At 41.2% G+C, this 21,087-nt stretch overlaps 1 protein-coding gene across 4 annotated transcripts in view; it reads right to left on the bottom strand.

Annotated features, from left to right (window-relative positions):
- Window positions 1-21,087, bottom strand: part of LOC112577171 (probable G-protein coupled receptor CG31760) — a 216,750-nt gene that overhangs the window by 168,045 nt on the left and 27,618 nt on the right. For 2 of the 4 annotated variants that reach the window (XR_003102020.1, XM_025260165.1), the window contains exons 1-3: window positions 8,084-8,222; window positions 6,713-6,832; window positions 1,320-3,602 (exon numbers count right to left, since the gene is read on the bottom strand). Coding sequence is in view for 3 of the 4 variants with exons in the window: in XM_025260165.1 (XP_025115950.1) it covers window positions 1,320-2,265 (946 nt within the window). In the remaining variant the exon portion in view is untranslated. Of the gene's footprint in view, window positions 1-1,319; window positions 3,603-6,712; window positions 6,833-8,083; window positions 8,223-21,087 lie in introns of those variants that run through there. The other 2 variants (XM_025260166.1, XM_025260167.1) reach the window with 2 other exon arrangements.

The raw sequence follows: 21,087 nt of genomic DNA, 5'->3' as shown, positions 1-21,087 counted from the left end.
GCAAAACCTCTGTAATCCTGCATCAGATCCATCCCTGGCGATTCGTCTAATGTGACGTTGGATTAAGTTAACGTGTGTGCTTTCAGCGAGTGTTTACATCTGCGTTGGTGCACGAGTGAGCATGTAAGTTTCCATTCCTTCATTTCTTTGGTTTCATTTCGTGTCTAGCTGTCACATGTCACGCGATCCTTACTGAACTTTATGGTGTTTTTGAAGCCTAGAAAAATAAAGGAGCAAAAATTTAACTTGCTGAGGTGGTCTGTAAAACTGAAGCAAACATGCTATCAACAAAAAATTAAATCATGATAAAGTTGTCCGACTGATCTTCCACATTAGAAAACAAACGTCAGTTAAAGACTTAACTATAAAGAGTAGAGCTAACTGATGCGCGCTCAGCACACCAGGTGATTCTGAGATCTCGTCAGCTGTAAACAACTTCCTCTTCTCCGCTGTTTCATTACAAAGCGAATGATCTAGACGTTCGAAAGCGAACAGCTTGTGATACCAGCTTGAGTTCCCATCAAAGCTCGACAGAGTAACTGACAAAGCAGAAAAAGTTCAATCTTTTATGGAACGCGAAATAAACTATTAGACCAATACAATCAAAGTTTATTTATCGCAGTGAGAAGTCCTATTTCGGTATGTGATCCTTCGAAGAACAATAATTATGATCATGATATGGAAAATTGTCGAAGTATTTTATGATGAGTTACAAATCTAAATCAATTGAAATAAACCTGCATTTATAGTAGAAAAGTATCGCAAACCTTTAGGAATATGGTTGTCACCCTGCATCTATGTTATCTTGCTAGTCATGTAAGTAATCTGAGACAGGATAGTGGGGGAATATAAAAACAAGGACGTTTAGAAATCTGTAAAGTATCTTTCAAAAAAGCACATGTTAAGGGGGAAAAAACTTAATTTTAAAGAAATAAAATTGATATTTTTCTTTTAATAAATTGGTTACCCAACATCATCGAAATTATTGTCGTCATAGTCGTCATTGTTTTTCTTCTTGCACTAAGCATTAAAACAAAAAGGGCAGGAAGAAAATGAAGTTTGTGCTTTACTTTTTGCTGAAGATTTGTTGACGTCTAGCCCTTATTTAAATTTTTTAAAATTTATTCTACAATACATTTTAAGTAAAAGTAATGTCGATAAAATCTCGTGGACCAAGCTTTTGATGGCGAAGAAAAAAAGACAGGAAATGAACGGTGCGAACCAAAGTGGAAATCCATTGTTACCAATGGCAATAGACAGCCAAATGACAAGTAGCATAAATTGGAGTAGGCAGAATAAAACCAAGAATTCCTACTTACCGTATGTGAAAGTGAAGTTGTTCAGGTTACTGGCACGCTCTCGGGCCGTGTAAAACCACTCCGAATCGTTGCCTAGTTTTCCCAGGTAGTCATACTCCACGGACAGATCCTTCACATTGATGTAGCCGTGAGCGGTGCGGTAAGCAAAGGGACAAAACAGATAGTAGTCTTTGAACTGCAGCTTGTCGTAGCAGTTCCCACCTGCGAAGATTTCTGGATCACCCTCCACCAAGTTGCGCACCTGTGTGTAGAAGAAAGACTCGGAGGTGAGAATTTCGGGCCCCGCGTCCTTCCAGATCCTCGTCAGAAAGTTTGCTCGGTTTACCGCCACCAGTGCCTGGGACTTAAACCGGTTCAGACCGTATTGCTTGATAACACCTTTGCCCAGGTTGTGCTGCGTGCCAGCCGTGCAGTTGGCCTGGTTCTTCTCGTAGATCTCCACCTGTTCCAAGAACTGTTGTACCACGTCCAGCTCCATGTTGTCGTACTCGTAGTCTCCTTCCCCGTCTCCTTCTACCAGGACGTGTTCCAGCTCGTCGCCCACGTGATCCTTGGGACCAATGGGCGACTCCGTGACTCCGTCCATCCACGGCACCGTCTCGTTCAACTTGCCGTTGCTGTTGCTGATGTGGTTGTGGCCGCTGTTGATAAAGTCGTTGCTGCCGGGCTCTCTGTCGTAGTCGTCCTCGAAGGTGTCGTCCTCTGACTCTGGAACGTGGTACGAGAAGATCGTGAAGTTGCCGCTTCCGTACCCATCCCGCTCCGCAGGCGGAAGAGCAAGAACTTTTGGAGCGAAGACAAGAATGCAGGAGGATAAGATCCACGTGGTTGATAAAACTCTTCCGAAGCACCAACGCCCTGACCACGGCCACTTCATGGTCCTCACGCCTTGTCGGCAATGTCTCCTACGCGCTATGGCAATGGGTGACAAGCCGCAGAACATCATCGTTCGAGCTCACTGTATGCCTAAGAAAGTGCCATTGCCAAACAGCCACGTCCTGTCCTCGAATCCATTCCGTGAAGTTTTAAGGGTCAGTTGGTGGGATTACTAATAGCGGCCACCAGTGCAAAAGGAAATCAAAGAAAGAGGTGAAAGTAAAGGAGGTGAAGAACAAAAAAGAAGAAGAAACTGTGACGGGGCAAAGACACGAATGTTATGAAGTCAAGAAGATTAGACGTGTCAAGTTAAGACACGTCTGAGACTACCCAATCTTCTTTGTCCTGTCTGCAGCAGACTTGTGGGCGAGTCCTGTTACTTGCGTCGGAAGCTAAAAGGACACCAGAATCAATGCGCCGGGAAAACCTGTTCTCGCCCTTATTTTTTTCCTCATACCTGAGAGTCGCAGGCTAAATTCTCAAGACGTAGGTATATAAATTCACAAAGAAAGTAATCATGAAAGCGGAGAAGTTGTTTGTTTGCTTCTTTCTTTGTGGGGGCAACACAGTCACAAAATTCGAAGGAGTCCTCAGCGAACGTTTCGGTTCGTCCGTCTTGTTTCTTACCAACCAGCGTTGTTCACCTACTCTCATGCCGTCTTGGCTTTCTCTCTCGCTCGCTCTCTCACACGCGCTTTTGCTGCCTGTCAGTCTCCTGCGGGCGAGTGAAAGGGCTCAGCAGCACGCGGGCAGCGGTGGTGGTGGTGGCCGGCTCAGGTCGGGTCCAGCACTGACACGCCGGCGCGGCAGCCGGCAACAGCAGCAGTGACAGCAGACGACAACTACAAGAGACTAAAAGCGCAGCAAGTGCACGTAGCCAGCCGAGACCTAAAAGTCTATCTGCCGTCGCAATTGTCGTCTGTGCAGCAGGCACTGTCTTCCAAGAAAAAAATGCCACTGGACGACAGGGAACGGCGGGCTCTGTGATGTGCCTGGCTGCGTCGCACCGTGCCGCGCTGCTGTACCACGCTGCACCGTCAAACACTTTGAGTTTATCAACGAACGAAATTTTTGCAAATTGGGGAAGCTTTTAAGGTTGCAGATGTATTACGCAAAGCAAGCCTTTTTTCTAACTTTCGATACTTTGTAAACTCCGTGATTCACTTATTTGGTGTCGAGACTGGCTGTCAGCAGGGACTCCACAGTCTGTAAACCGGCTCGGGAGGTGGGCGGGTAAGGCTGGTCAGAAACATATCACTATGCTTTCATTACATCCTTAAGTGTTCACTTCGAGCATTAAAACTTTCTAGAATTTACAGAGCAGCATCAGGACGATTAGAAGAATTTAGATGGCTTTCTTTTGGTCTGTCACTGAATGAGAACCACGGTATTTGAGTTCCTTTGGTCCTGAAAAAGAAAATCGCAGTCAATACGCAATCATCCGATGATTATTTATAAAATCTCGTCTAGAAACAAATACAGTGTTGAAACTAATTCTGCACATCACTAAAACTTAACCAAGAATCCACATAAGCATAAACAGCCGTTTATTATCTCCAACCTCACTTTCTTGGGGGAATTGGGAGAAATTTTTTAAACCGTTTTCTAATCGTGTGACTGACGAAAACATTTTAGGTTTGTCAAATATCTGGTCACTTTCCCAAAAATTATGTGCCCATATTTTATGCCTACGTTTCAAGAGATTGTATAAACACAGATTATTTCGAATACTTAATTAGGAGAAAATACTTTGTAAATGCCAGTTTCAGTTATTACGATTTATTTCAGTAATTTTTGCTCTTTTTTTTCTCATAATTACCTCTAGCTTATATAGCTTATAGGGCAAGTAAATTTCTGTCTAACTGTACAGATAAAAATATATACATTCTCTACCAGTATGTGTGCTCTTTTTTCTGTGTCAACGATGAAGCTCATGGTGAAAACCAGGAATAAACCAATTTTACACACACGCAGGTTTCTAGAGCCTTATAATACTCATTTGAAATTTCTATGGAGCAACGACTCTGATTCCGAGACATACAAACCTCGCCACCTGTTATTCGATACAGCCAGAATGTTACAGCATGACAAAGTCCTACCAGCCTCTCGGTGGCCTAGTCAGTAGAAAAAAATCTACAATATGAACAGTTCTTAATTATATTTTTCCTTATTGACTAGACGTCTGTTGTCTCGTGATCATTCCTTGAAAAAAGATTATGACATACCTGTTCATTAGAATGCTTGCACAATCCCACCAATTTGCTTCCTCACTTTACGTGGGACCGCGCTCTTTCTCTCTCACACACGCGCGCGCACACACACACCATAAGACAAAGAGAGATAGGCCAACAGAGCAGACAAAGAAAACATCATACAAAAAAAACAAAAACAAACAACAACTAAAGAACAGAAGGAATCTCTTTCAGCTTCCCATACTGTGCAGTGCACTTCACGACCCTTTTCCTATGTCTAAATAATCACAATGCACGCTCAAAACTACAAAAGCATCAAGCCAGAAATGAGTGATACGCATCATTAGGCCTCACACTTAAATCTTAATACTGTGGATGTTTTGACTCAGTCCGCGGTGAAAAATGTATTAAAAAACACACTGAAGTCCCTTTTCCCACCGTCTTCTCTCTTTCCCCCTCCCAAACAAATAAATTTCACTTCTAACTTCTTGACTAGCAGCCCATGAACACTAAATAAAATTATTCCTGTTAGCTTTCCCTGAGAGGCAAATGTCTTCGTACCCCTTGTGCTCTTGATTTGCACACTCCCTATAGCTAGAGGATATTATAACGTGATATGTCAACATAACTTGTTCCAGCTTCCAGCAGTTTTCTTATTTTAGTTGTTATTTCTGTCTTTTTATTTTTTCTGTTTGTATTATTGTTACAGTTGTTGCTTTATTTCTTTCTTGTCATTTATTTAAAGTTCGTAAGCACACGATTTCTTAGGGGGTTATAGACAAGGATGTACAGCTTATCTGTTGATGAACTACACCTAACCTGAGCTGCGGGCTTCACATCTGTTAACAAGTCCTACGGATACTTTCATCAACACAACCTTTACACCCAGCCCTGATCTGCGAATTCTACATTACAGCCTCAATAGGTCATTAGGGCGTGAATATGAATTTTGACAACCAGTGCAGGGCCCAAAATAATATCTAAAATTTAAAAGAGGGGAGAAATTACTACTGTTAAGGTTACATGACTGCTACGGAAAGAAAACAAAAGAAAGAACATCTCTTTGCGACGCTGTCAACAAAGTGTCAGTTTCTTCGTAAGTTTCGATGCGTCCTTCGTTTCCAAGGCTGTAGAAGCAGCTCGTGGTGCCGAAAACCGACGGCCAATCAGATTGTACGACCTTACGGCATATTCACCTGAACGATCAAGCATGACGTCAAGAAGAGGTTTTGTGTTGCTGCCAGAAGTCTTTGCCAAGGACTATAAATGCTCGTGCAACCGAGAGTCGGGTTTGCTTAGACATCGCGCGCAGTACTGAGCTCCTCGTAAAACGATAGCTGATGAGGCTAGCGTCAGGAGGCACGAGCCAGTCACAAGTCAAAGAGCGATCACCATGTGGCAACTTGTTATGAACTGACGTTTGGTCATGAGTATAAAACAAAAGGGGGTATTGCGGATGCGAGCCAGCCGATATCCAGCAGTCTCTCACTTTGGAAAGGATATTAACTGTTGATAGAATTGTCGTCTTGCATAGACGACTATGGTTTATAAAGGGATTATACAGCGAAAATCGGGGTTTTTTAAAATTCTGCTCAGTGTAATGTGTTCCCTCTCCATATACGTGTGCGTTCTAAAAACTACTTCTTCTGGTAACTTAAGACCTCAGAGAAAAATAATTATATATTCTCCTTAAGCAATAACTTATGAACAAGTTTTGTTTTACCACAATTCCTGTTGTCAGCATATTTTAAGGGACAAGACTATCACGTCCTTTCTAACACTATCGACAGATGATGGATAGATAAGATGGCCGCTGGAATGAATACACTCCGTGTGATTGCTTAATATTTGCTTATTGGGTAGAGATGGTGCTGTAGTAAACTTATTCCAATGTAATTATCGAGGATGTGAAAATGTATGTGTGTGTTTAAGTAAAAGGATTAGAATAGCCCTAGACGCTATGCTTGATATTTTAAATATACTCTAAGTCAATATGTATTCCATCTAATCTCACACCTGCCACCCAGTTATCTAGTCAGCTACCAGCAAAAGTTATAAAGGTGTTCATTCAGAATGCCATTATTTTCATTGTATGAAATTTTAGTTTCATTTGAGTTGTTAGGAATTTAGACAATCAGACTAGGCGCTATCAAATCAAGGAAAAAAAAAATCACGTAAATTAAGTTTAATTTTACTCCTAACTAGTTGTTCACAGGTGCAAATACTGTTGAGATAAGCACACATACTCACAGAAAGAGAGAGAGGGGGAGAGACGTGCTTTACGAGTTTCTTGTTCCCTCGGCAATGGGAAAAAAAGGCGCAAACCTGATTTAAGAAAGTTTGTTGCAGTCTTCAGGTAATGCACGATCGTGTTCTGTCCTGGTAAAGGCAGCCTTACAGTAAATGCCATCAGCGAGACGGGGATAAATCCTAGGAAAACTGTAACTAGATTCAAAGGTATTGCTGGTAACTCTTCACGCCAATGCAGTGTCTAACAAAAGATCCAACAAATGATCTACAATAAGTCATTCAAGCATCTCCTTCGGGGACAAAGTCTAGACAATATTGAGCTGTTGTCACACTTTGCCTTTTCAAATAAGTTCATAACGGTTCTGAAGCAACATCTACGAATTCACAGAGAACTAAATTTTTATAAAATAAATAAAGATAAAACTACGAATATATTATCAATGACATTCTATTTTGATGAACATCATTATTTACAGATAAAGTAAAAAACCCGAGTTCACCTCGTTCTCTCCATAGGAATTTTATCTGAACGCTTTTCTTGAAATTTCTTCTTATTGTGTGACTTGCTCTCAAAATACTAATATTTGACAATGATGGAACTGATAATGAAATAACGAAGAAATGGAATGACTACTACTCTACCTTGTGGCAGTTAAAAGTCTGTGCCAGACTATACAGTAAAAACCTGAACTGACAGAACAGAATGCTTTGAACCAAAGTATTCACAAAAAATTTGAATGTAAAACCCTATGACAAGATAGTGACGATTAACAAAGCCCACATTCATCCATCCAAGATTTTCCAACATTCTCAAAAGTTTATCTAGCTCAGGAACATGTATGTAGCCATTCACAACTTCCTGTTTGTGCAAAGGCTATCTCTTTAGGGACGTGCGCCTGCAAAGTTTTGGAAGATTATTTTCAAGCGAAATAAAATGCCAAACTGGACTTGACCTTTCTCGACATAGCAACCCATCGCTCAACCCTTACACACGATGATCGTATATGGTATGATAGATAACAAGACACATACTGTTACTACATTTAAGGTTTGGCTTCGTTCACAAATAATTTCCTCTAAACTCTTGAAATTTCTGGTGAAAGATTATAATTTTTAAGGGGAAAAATCTCTAAGTTAAAAAAAGAAAGAAACCTCATTAGGGGCAGTTGGTTACGAGGTTCATTTATCTTGTTCAGTGGAATAGAATAGTTCTAAATAATAGAAAAATCAAGATAGACCATGCTGATTAAATGGATTTAAAAATGAATAACTGCATATTCAATAACAGTGGACTTATATATTCTCTCTCACACATACACACAGGAGAAAGTCCTTACAATCCGACAATTCAGTGTACTTAACTAGCTATCGATTTTGCCTTGTGTACAAGAAAGATATTTTAAAGAAGAGAATTAACATAAACAAGCGAATCATGTATTCGTATACCTTGTGCTCAGGTTTGTTTGTTCCTGCATTCTCAGTACGCAGCAGACGACAAGATATTTTGGAACGCAGCAGGTAAGTTCTCACAACACAGCAGACTACGTGCGCAGTGAAAGCCAAGCAGACGCGAAACTTGCGAGCTCTCCTCGCCTCTTTCACCGAAAGCCCATCAAAGGGGAACAACTGCTTTCGCTACGCCGCAGACAGCAACTAAAGGCAAATATGGTCGTTAGGTTTTCCCACTGGAGACAGCCCCTAGTCTCCGTCCACCCTTTAAACCCTGGAAATTCTACGCTACCAGCAATCTTCACAACAATTAGAGGAAAAGGTTTTTTAAGCTGATAAAAGAAAAAAAAAGACAGTCCACGTTCGGGAATAGATCTGGTCTATGATTCTGCAGACTTAATAGTTTGATTACTTTGCTGCACGGTCCCAGCCAGGTCAAAAGACGATGTTTACTGTGTTCACAGCTCTATCGACTGATTCTTGACCTTCATATCTTCATTGTTATGACTCCAGCAAGTACTTTTTCACCCTTTATCCTTCTTCACAAAGTCCCCCGCTGAATATGTGCGTCAACTAACGAATGGTTTTGCAGGCCTGTACACTCATTTTTAATTCTACTGAAGTAAGTAAGAAGTGCTGTGCATTAATGGATAATGAGGAACGTCCGAGCTTCTTGGCTATAAAATCCTGTAATTTCCGCGAGCAATCCGTATTTATTCTTAGCCCGGTCTCAATTAAGTGCACTAGATTAGTTTTAGTGCCAACAGTACAATAATTAACAAAATTCGTGAAATGTAGACTTTTATCTATAGATGTTCCGTTAAAGCAAATGAAGAAAACTTCATTCGTATAGTAAGCACTTTGTAAAATAGAGGATAATGTGAGAGGGAAAGCCCGAATGGAAAATGTAACCCTTGATGTCCTTCCAACAGTTTGATTACTAGCGGTTCTCTTTGTTCCTAATAGCAGTAAGTTCATTTGTAGGGAAAAAATCTATTATTGCACTTATTAAGGACAGATTGCTTCGTGAAAAAAAAAAAAAAAAGAGATCCGACTTCTTTCAGTCTTTACCGGTAACACATATTTCTTCTATATCCTTTCTGTCGTGTATCATATGGCAGTTTCACCTTAAAAGAAGAAGTTTATTAATCAGTATAAGAAATTTGACACCCAACTATTCAGCATTTTAATTAATTGATAGCATCAAGCTAGGAATAAACATTCTCTCCTTCCTGGATCTTACCCTCCTTCGCTCTGTTTCTCTCTCTTACACACTTACGTACACACTTATACACACACCCTACCGCTGAATGCCATATAGTTTTAGCTTTAACTACCAAATTGTTGCGGAAATAGTCCAATCTTTAGAGAAGCTGAGAGAAATTGTTGTACTGCTACAAGTGGCTTTTACGCAGGCAAAGTAACAAAGAAATTAAAAACTATGTAGAAGAGGACGGAAAGGTAGGACACGTAGGAGTAAATAGCTCGCCTCTCTTTCTCTCGTATTCATTGTTTCTAGTCTTTTTTTCATTTTCAGTAATACCCATACCCTACTAATATTCTCCTACTTCATTCGATTACACATCATGTCTCTCAGCCTTCCGTGCCATTTCCCGGCCTCGCAATTTGCCCACAGATGACCAAATCACATCCGGTCGGCGGAATCGTCATATTAACCAAAGAAAATCGCCTCCTTGCAGTAAAGAATCTGTCAAATATGCAGATACTTGTGCTGGAGTAAACAAGCGATTATTGCCCTCGGTCACGTCACTTTGTCTCAATGTTCGGTTCATGGAGACTGCTAGACCGAACTGTAGCAGTGAACACGACAGCGCTTCACAGTGTAACTTAAAGGAAAACTCCAGTCAGCTAGCCAGCTGGACTTACCAGACACTGATATTCTGAATCCTTTCCGTTCTACGATTTCAGTTGTAGAAGAATCATCTACGCACAACTTCGTCTAAAACACAGTTCTGGAGCGATACACGAGGGCCGCCAGGTTTTGTTGTGGTGACGTCATTAGCACTTTTTCCCCCAACCTGCTTGCTTTCAATCTCCTAAGTGTTGTCGTCAAAACGCTGGCAGCGTGGATTTGCCGATGATGTAAAATCAAATCAAATGCAGAACCACGGGTATGTGGAAAAGAACCTTCTGGTTCACACTGTGTTAAATCCGGTTAGACTGAATACCAGAGCATCGTACACCAAACGAAGCCAGTCTCGGGCTTTCTCACTGGTAAGACGCAATCAATGCAAGTCTGTTGAGATTATTCCCGTAGACTATGTCTATCCACAGATTCGAAGGTTTACAAGCTTCTTGCAGACGACAGGGTATAAATCCCCTGATTTATAGCTAAATATAATCCGCAGGCCAGTCTGTCAAACTGGTAACAGTCCCTTAGAGTCACTCGACATCTTTCTTGACGAATGGGTCTATGTCCCGAACAAGGGTCGGTTTGTTTTCCTTCTCAAAATGACGGCCTCTATGAATCGTTTCGGAGCAGTTTTCAAATCAATTAAACGGCTCTTTTTCAGCCGAAATTGTAAGTTGAAATAGAGGAAATATTTCAAAATTTATGTCTCTGTTTAAACCCAATTTACAAGTTTACTTACCGTTCCCTTTAAGATGTTACAGCTTTCTTTCCTGTAACAGCTAGAAAAACAAGATGAGGAGTTAACTGCAAATCTAGTTATTATCACCTTATTATCCGAATACACATATTTACCTAACGTTTTTACCGTTTCCCCAACTGGTTTTACTTTTTAAAAAGTCGTATCTTTAATCTTTATGTAGTCCTTATTTGCATAATCTACCAATAGTCAACACTATTTAATTGAGATTCTGACTATATTTCCAGATTAGTGGATTGTTATAACTGCTGTTTGTTTTTTCAGATCAGTGCCTGAGAACACTGGTTCTATTTCCATTTCAACAGCTGCTTGAAAACAATTTTTCCTTTTTTCAGATCGGCAGTTTGGTGGGAACATTGCCTTTGTATTCAGATAAGTTATGTTTGTTTACATTCCTTGATCAGAGGCTACACTCATAAACCACACCCGTTTCCAGATACGGGGTTCTCACAACTGGCGCAGGGGCACTCCTGCCACTTCCTTTCCAATCAACTGACTGTCCAGATCAGTGGCTTGCTATGTGGCGTACCGTTGGCGTTTCCAGATCAGCGGCTTGCTGGAGACATTGGTCGTGTCTGCAAACCGTTACAATCAACCGTACGTGCACGACTGGTCATTCTTTTCCCCAGCGACTGGTTGGGTGGAGACGCAGGCCCTCATTCCCGACTGACCAGAGCATTGACGATGTTTCCGCCTCACTGACCTATGACCTTCACTTCTAGCGCACCGTAGCTATCCAAGATTCTGCGCATAACCACGCGCAATGCAAAAGGGGACGTATGGCAACGATCTGTTACATCCTTGAATGAGAGTCACTAAGTTCTAAACTCTGGCTTAAGGAGCCTTCGAATTACTCTATTGTATGCAATGTGGGCAAATGGTCATGCATCATGAAGTCCAAGACAGACATTTTTCTTTTGCTCACAAGCCCAACCACATATACAAACATAGTATGGGCATATGTATATATACATAACATAATGGCCAGACATACATTTCCATACAAGACATTCAATACACATGCACACCTACACCTTCTCTCACAGATATGTGAAACCTCCTAAGGAGGATGCCAGATGGTATTGACAGCCCTACAAGTCCTTGTGCCTTTTATTTAGGATGGTGATGGCTGCTGGAACGAAGGACCTAGATTACCTCTCGAACTTGTTGACGCTAATGCTACTGTTATCATCGTTATAGCGGGTAACAGGAACTTGTTTGTAGAGAATAACAAGAAAGCAACAATAACTCTAACAGCAATTCCCAACTGTGACACAGCAAACCAAGGTCTCTTAGTATGACTTTGAAGATAACTGCTTACATACTTAATAAATAGGTACTTGTATACCGACTCGAAGACATGCTGCATTTTTCAATTTAAAGCAAATATAAAATTCACTACAAGGTAAAAGAGGGATCATAGCACAGCTGCTTATGTCCTCATAGATGTCGAGCTAAAAACTGATTGACAAAGGCGAAACGACAAGCTCGAACTATGCGATGTTCGCCAAAACACCGAAAGGAACCGAAGTGTTGAAATCGTGATAACGGCTGCGAAATCACCGAATTATGTTTTATTGTAATTGTAACAGGCAGTGCAAACCAACTGGCTTTAAAAATGATACAATAGGCAGTTTAAAGATCCCGGACTTTGACAGGAACCAAGCCAACAACAGTGTTAGAGCGCCATCAAAACCGCTCAAATGGCTGTTGTAATTGTTTCTTACAATCACAACCGGTAAAAGAAGAGTCAAAGAGGTGAAGAGGGGTGGCGTGTGTCACACACTGCACCAGCAAAGAAAAACAACTGTAGAGATCGCCCTGACATTTAAGCTTGCGCTCAGCATCTGTCTGGAGAGGTTCGCTTCATTTTTATGCTCTTCCCCGTCCCCTTCTTTATCTTGCTTTTACTTCCCCCGCCCCACCCTTCTCTCGATCCCCCTTCCCTAGAATTTTTCCTCTGCCCTGGACGCTGACGTCTGTCTAAGTAGCCTAATTACGGGGTTGTATGGATAAACGGAGACCGTCTGTTTTTCACCCCCATCCTCCTCAACCAACGTCGTCCGTAGCGCTCTTAGCCTCCAGGCGCATGCGCACAATGGCGAAGGCTCCCCCAATCGCGCTGCAGCACGCGCTAATTTAACTTATCACGCGCGTGCGTGGCCCAAGTTTGGCCCTCGATCAGGTGCGGGCCTGATTAAGTGGCCCAAAGCAGGGGGCCGATCCGTTCGCAGCCTGAGGGTCCGCTTTAGGTCTGCGTCACATGAAGGAGCAAAACTCATACATCGCTCTATCATTCACTGGCTCTTGTTCCTCTGATCGCTTTTCGCTCAAGATTTAACAAAAATTATTTTGAAAAGTGTTTTTGTGGTATGCTCATGAATTTGAGAACAGCGTCAAGGTATTATTTTTTAACTGTGTGTTACAATTTTTCCATTTCACGCCTATTTTCCCTGTGTTTCATACACTCACGAGATATACACATACACAGGTATGTACATTTTTTTGTTCTTTCTTGATTTTATTTTTGTTCGTAAGCATGTACGTACACACTCCTTACTTCAATGTGCCTATGTGAGTACTTGTATACCCATTCAAAGACATATGCTGCCTTTTTCACTTGAAAAAAGTTTTCTGTTGAATCAACCGGTCCGACTTTTAATTTCAGTATTTTCTCGTCTCTCATTTTCTTGCCTGTCCGGGACTGGAAAGGAAATGATGTTGTTCGATTTCTCTTCTCAGGACGTGAGTCCTGTCCTACTGAGAGACAGTGGAACAGAGCTGCTGCCCATTGCTATTTTTTTTAACTACAGATTGGGAAGTGTTTTTCTTTTCCAATTTTCTTGTTAAGTTGAAACACTTCTTGCTGTTGAGACCCTAAGCTGATCAGAAAAAACGACGGTGTGTCTCTGATTGTTGACAGCATGTTTCCCGTGTCCGTAGAAATTTTTTTAACTAGTTGGTCTAGAGAACTTTGTTCTAAATAACTTTTAGACATGAGAAAATACTAGTCGGGTAACTGCAGTAATTTACTTTTGTGTTCAAATTTGTCTGGAAATGTTAGCTGCTGAACTATGTAACCTGGAAACGTTTAAGAATAGTTGACAGCGAAGAACAGAAAATACTTTTTTTTACTAATTTTTGCAGAATTCCTTTCTACACGTGTACATTCGTGCATGCACGTGCAAAACAAAAATTAAGCAGTTAAAGTACACAACGTACCACAAAATACTACAGTTTGTGATAAATAAAAAAAAAATACGACAGTAAATAAAATGGCGAATAGCAAAGCCCACTAGGAATACTGGTTTTACTATCAGGGTCTTAGCAGGTCGAATACTCGTTTTAAGCCACCAAAGCCTGTCTAAATTAAGCATTGACATGCGCACACGTTGTCTAGGTTGACATTTTGTGTGAAATTAGGTCTTGGTTACGTGGCTCCTACGTGATGAGCGCTATTTTCAGACTGACTACTAGACTACTCAACCCGATCGGTTTCCTCGTCATGTTCTTCTCTTTCAACCCCCTTCTTAGTCAGAGATCAGAGAAACTTTCTTTGATGACATTAGTACCAGGAGGAATAAATGTACAGCTCACAGAGGCAAAGATCTATGTATCCCGAGGGCATTAAAATCGATCAACGAATTGTTGGTATATCTTGGCGACAGGAACCTTTTCCGACTTCATTCGGTCTCGACGACATTTCTATTAGATTACACTAAGCTTTCGGAATTCTCGGGAGAACTCTGGCTCCAATGATGTTTACAAAAAAAGGGAAGGACGAGTTTTTATGTGACAGTCGTTAAGCCTGCTGATGACAGATCTGTTTATTTCTTCCTAATTATTTCTTTTATTCGTTGTGTTTGTGCGTTCATTTTGCTGGAGCACTTCTTGTAGATTTCTTATGATGCTTACTTCGCCAGGGGGAAAACAAAAAATAGCAATAAAATATAAAACCATATTTAAGCTATGCAAACACAGAATACCGTCTGTGATGTGACAAGCGCACCTGCCCACGGTAGGCAGGCTGTTTACTGTGGAATACTGACCGCTAGTGGCGACAAGGAGTAAAGACCAAAGGTCACATGGAGACTGTAACCAATAGCCGGGAGGGTGAGGGGGGCATAATACACACACGAGACTTCGCCGAGAAATTACGTTGATTCTTATGTGTGTTCTATTGGTGGTGACTGTCAGAAGCTGAATTATTGCTGGTGGCTAGAGGGTGACGTTTCTGACCCTATACACTATACTCAGGCTGATTAAAATATGTTGATGAACCTATTTTAATGAGTGAATATTTACTAATGAATGCATGTCGATAACTCCCTGCTAGTGACTATCTGGATGAACAAATGCTGATGAACGTATATGACATGACAAAGGAAATATTGACTTTAAAAAATACCGTCGTATGTTCTCTTTTTAACATTCATGTTATCCTCGAATTTAGGCCAGACTACTCATTTAGAATTGCATGTTCAGTAAGAGCAGTCATCTGTAAGACACAGTTATTCCGCATTTGTGCAAAACCTGTCTGTCTTGTCCGTAAGGTAAAGTCTGGTGCGAGTAAGGTCAGCTGTACTTGTCTGTCCCTTCATGGCTCTTTGTATGCCTTGCAGGGTGGATAATAGAGCCAAACTCGGTTTGCAAGGTGAGATGGGCAGCTCCCTTAAGAATTATACTGACATCACGCTGGGCTGTGGTCTCAAGAGTTTCATTGACATACCACTTCAGCAAAGTGAAAGAGGAGATAAAAAAAAATGGCCATAGTGCCAGCTGGAACTTTGCTCTCTCCTTCTCTCCCAACTTGTCTCTGTCTCTCGTACCCTCTCAAATTACAGCGGTATCAGAATCTTTTCTACTTATTAACATAGCAATATTCTCTGTGTAGTGTATTCTTTTTTCTTTTGGATCCATCTATAGCATCTCAAAATAGAAAAATAAACTTTTAAAATCTCGGACATGCACGCACGCGCACGCACACTCATATACCGTACAATGTTCTCACAAGGTTGGTGAGGATCATACAAAGGGTATGACTTTTAATAGGTTTTAGGCACACACAAGAAATAAACAACCACCTATCAACTCACTATCTCTATCCCTCTCTCTCTCCTTTAGTTATGTGTGTACTTGCGGATTATTCTAGACTTTAGAGCTTATCTCTGTAAAACCTGTAAAACTACTTGCCCCTTGAAATGGGCCAATGGCATAATCAATAAAGTTCGTTCGTTTCCTCCCTCTCTCTCTCTCTCTCTCTCTCTCACACACATATCGACATACTTTGTTTTATTCATAAGAAGGAGAAAGTTTGACCAAAATATTCCACATCCTCTTATTCACCTGTGACAAATGTCAGAAAGATTTGTTTGACACGAAGGTTGAACAACATATTTAACTCATTATTGGCACAAGAAGTGTGGAGAAAGAAAGATTTCGATGATATTATGCTCTTACATGTATATACTATCTCTCACCTTGTGCTGTAGTCTGTAAAACCTGAAAATCAAGGTCAAAATGGTTGCATCAATGGGAGCTGTCACGTGTCGTGTTCATGGCGGTATGATTTCACGCTTCAGGTCCTTAGTATCACATTCCCTGTCGCCGGTTGCTAACGGTGTCTACACCCTCTTTTGTCTGTTGCCCGAAGCAAAGATTTAAAAAATGAAATCCTCCAAAGCATGATAACTTCTCAACCGAGAGAATTAAAATTATCTTCTCTTCAAACCAGAAGAATTGTCAACATTCTGAAGCGGAAAAGTATTTTGTTCTGAGGAGATAGCTGACACTAAAATATCCCAGAGTTAAAAACAAATTATTATCAATTTGTTACAAGAGCTTTTCTTCATGGTTAATATTTGTTAGTTGCGAGTAACAGGGAGCTGTTCGTTGACTATTCTTTGTAACAGGGGGATCACCCGGTTCTCATCCTCTTCTGTCGCCATATTTCTTCCGCCTGCTTCGTGAAGTGCTTTATTCCGCCTCTTTGTTCTCTAAGAACATGTGTGTATTATTCTCTCAAGCTGGCATTCCAATATGTGGGCGGAGCCGCTGATGACGGAGCTGAAGATAATCTGAAAAAAAAAACCCGTCGTGCATCTGCGGAGAGAAGAAGGCGCTAGAACCATCGCTACAGTTACCATAGATGTTCGCGCGTGAGCATTTCATTGCTTTATTCCTTCCTGCTCGGGCCAAATCATAGCCAAGTTTTATTTATATTGCAATCGATCATGCCGCCAAAACCTTTGCTCATCTTTCTGGGCGGACGTGTGAGTGGGGGCGTCATGATCGCTCTCCTTGCTGAAAAAGCACAGATCGTGCCTTGTGAGGCCAGTCACTCGTTTGTCGGCGGTTTGCCTCATCCTCGATAAGCTCCGAAAAAGAGAAAAAAAAATCGTTCAACACCCGAGGGCTTCGATCACACACGTGCATATGGACATTCTGGTCAAAGCTACTGCAACTCCTCGTCCTCTGAAATTTTTTCTTAAGGTCTCTTTTTCTATTCTTGTTTCTGGTTGTTTCTTTCCTCGCACTCCACCCTCACTCTTGCATCTCCTTCACAAACAAGCACACACGCGAGAGCACACACACACAGGCATTATTTTAGCCTCTGTTCGAGCGTGAAATTTGTGCCCATTACAATGGTTTTAGAAATCCACCAAATGTTCCCAGTTACACTCTGCCACCGTCTTTTTCCCTTCTGTTGCGTTTTCTGAATGAATGCCCCTAACTAAACTGTCGTTCCATTATTGAAACAATTATTGCTAACTTGCTGTGAAGATACGAAATTAGTATAATAACACGAGTGTACATGCGAACTTGATTCTCCAGTGTGTAATAAAACAAGAGAAAAGAACTCTTTATGTCAGAGAAGGGTGTGAGTTATCCTCCTTTGCTTCTCAGTTAACAATGTCAGCGAGGAGTTCTGTAATTTATAATTTGGAAAAGGGTGAATTTTGGCAATAAAGACACAATTCAGGAGTCGACATAAATGAGATTTACAAGTTATGTTCCTTATGAAAAAAGTTTGTATTTAATTTGCTAACAGAAAAATAACTTGACCGTGTTTACACGCGAGAGACACATATCGTCTTAAAACCGAAATGGGTCCGCAAAATCATCAGATATTGAAAAGATCGATAATCAATAACACTCGAAATAGGCAGACTACCTGTGTGAGCAATTCTATTTTATCTGATGTCGGTATCGCCTGAGAAGTGATCACCGCCCGACGATAAACCAGTTTATCTCATTCGTCGATTGTCGAGCGAAGTTCGATTCGTGCTGGCTGGGTTGTCTACCCGCCACGGCATTTTTCGTGCATTGTACACGTACCAATTCACCATTTCCTCTTACAGTAATGAACGCGCTCTGGAACTAAACATACTTAGAGGCTGCGCAACTAAACAGTCTTCTGGCAATGGCCGGCACTTTATGCGTCGTCCCACCTCAATCTCGCACACAATGGCCGGTCCAGGGAGGTAATCCGCAACCACTGGAGTCCAGTAATCGGCAGTGCCATTACCTTCCGTTCGTGTTTCTTTAACCCCCAGTTCCTCCCACTGTCCGCCAGCCCCTTCCCTCTCGTGCATGGCCCCCGTTGTGCTACTGGGCATGCGCACCGAGCTTCGTCAGATCCCACCGGTGGTTGATCTAATCAGGGGACTGAACCCTCAGCAACGATTCAAAGATTGAACTATTTGAAATCTTACCCGACGGCCATTGCGTTTAGTATGGTGGACCGAGATGGAGGAGGAAAATGAAGGAGGTAGAAGTAAAGACGGTGGGTTTGGGATGGGAGGATGAAGAGAGTGGGTGTGAAGACAGGGGGGCACGAGCAAGGAGGGAGAGGTGTAAAATGAGGAGCAATGGTGGTGGAGACTTCCCTGGGCGTACATTTCCTTCCATACAACATCATCAATCAAGCGTCTCATGCTTTTGATTGAAAATGTCTGGCCCGTGGGATTATTTTTTTTATTTGAAGGGTCAGGTTGTAAGTTTCGAAAGTGATTATTCGGCAAAGTATGTTTGTAGTGCAGGACGAGGAAGAAAAAGAAGAAAATACTTTTGTCTGAGATACGGAAACTTTTTTAAGACAAAATATCTAAGTGGACCGGAATAATTTTTCTTTTTTTAAGTTTTGAGAGTTCTCCTTCGTACAGCATTTGTCTTCTCTGTTCACATTGTGAGGAAGAAAAGTTATAACAGAGCACGTATCCTGTAGGTAGAAAGGTAGACAAACAAAAAGGAAGAAAGATATATACATAAACAAACAAAGACGCAAACAAATAAATATATTTACAAAGAATAAAAACAGAAGAAGAAGCAAAAAAGACACAAATACAGAAACAAACAAATAAACAAGAAAGAAAGATTTGAAAAGGTAACTTACCGAGGATCATACTATGCTAAAATGAGTAGTAAGCTGGGCTCTGAATAATAAATTAAAAAAAAAACAGTACAAGTACAGGTGAAATTACTTATTTAGACTGCTGTATCTTAATGAGCATGTCACATAATGACAATCGTGGTTAGCACTGTTTTTAGAAAATATTTCTGGCTAATCACATCTTCACAATCACACAACAATAACAAGAAATTGAAACATGTGGTTATGACTGTCCTACAAACTTTAAACTTAACTACACCTCCCTGGCTGTCCTCAAAACAATTAACTGAAACGACCACGTGACTATAACCATAATATTTTAAACCAGAAGCAGTGATCAACACTGCGACCAGAAAGTATTCAACAAAACCCAGTGATCAGGACTGATACAAAATAACGAGACATTGCATCAGACTTATAATTAGAGCTATTGAACCAGGACAAATGATCGTGGATTAGAGGTGGAACATGAAATTACTGCTGTTGGGCAATGTTCCCGACCAAACGTGTAATCTTCTGTTGAAATAAATGTCGATTGTTCGTTACGTACAAGGGCGGCGCGTGGCGACATTTTGGATTCTACCACGTGACCTGATATCAGATATAGCGAGCAGTGTACTGCTAGCTACAGATGAACACCTACGGCTAGGATGACATAAGAAATCTAGTCTTCCGGTAGAAAGAAATTTATTCAAGAGGATAATGGGGGTGTAAATGAAGACAATGACATTATCTCCAACCTCATCATCCTTATCGTCTTCGTTTTCACATGAGACTGATAGAGAGATAGAAAGGTAAACTAGATAGATATGTAGATCTATCGATTTGCATAGATATTTAGATGGATACGGATAGGAATATCCAGAGCAATAGTTATGTAGACAGGTAGGAAGATATGTAGACAAACAACGACAGGTCGATCGACAAACAGTGATATTGATAGACAGACGGATACAGACTGACATCTAATCGTATGGATAGAAAGACTGGTAATAAAAAAGAAAAATGAACAGACAGGTAGAAGGACAGATTAAAAAATCGATAGATACACAGGCATATGTACCGATAATTAGATGTAATTATACATATATGGACAAGAAACAGAGAGACAGCGAGGTAGCCAGGTAGAAAGGTAGACAGACAAACAGATCGATCAAGATAATTTTTCCCCCGTCTTTCGTGATATCAAATTTCTTATTTTGTTTTCTTATTTTCGTGAAACTTTGTAAGTAACAATAATCACTTGTGAGAAAGAACACCTGTGCATCGCAAAGAACAAAGCTATTGAATACACCCACACCTCGCCAACAAACACCAAAGATACTGGAATGTTCCTCTACCCTGGGATTAGAGGTCGGCTGTTCAGACAACAGCACGGCGCATGCGTGCACGGTTCTTCTTCATTTTGTGCGGAATGCTAATTGAGAACCGTGTTGGGAGGATCACGGGAGGATCCGGCTGAAACCAGCACATAAAAACAAACAGCTGCTTCCTGTCCAGACTGCGACTGCCTGGCCAGACACGGACTTTGTGATGATGAATGCGGTTACTGTTTGGCTGCAGACAGCGATCCGCTAGACAGAAGAAAGAAAAAAAAAGGGAGGAGTAGAGGAAAGTTTGGAGACTGAATGAATGAATGCTGGTGAAGTTTCAGTTGCGGTTTAGGGAGGCTTTATTTTTCCCATCCCTTCCTTCGTCTCTTTTTCTGCCTTTCTTTCTTTGTCAAGCATGCGGACGCACATCAGCAACTGACTAAAATCCACGCGCATAAACACCTGATCCCAAACAAAGTCTGATTAGCAATCACATCACCTCCAACTCAATCCCTGCGTATGCGCATATTTCTTCATTTAAATATACTCTCCGTGCAGACACACCTCGGAGTGAAAAGGGATTTCTCATTAAAAAAAATAAAAACCACAGTCTCCCAAAACTGAGCTGATAACAACCTTCGTAATCTTTAAAGGTCTAGTGTGATA

Source organism: Pomacea canaliculata, linkage group LG12 (genome assembly GCF_003073045.1).
Source record: "Pomacea canaliculata isolate SZHN2017 linkage group LG12, ASM307304v1, whole genome shotgun sequence".
NCBI lineage: Eukaryota > Metazoa > Mollusca > Gastropoda > Architaenioglossa > Ampullariidae > Pomacea > Pomacea canaliculata.
The sequence above is the reverse complement of the archived record's forward strand: the minus strand, read 5'-3'. Positions and strand labels throughout refer to the sequence as shown.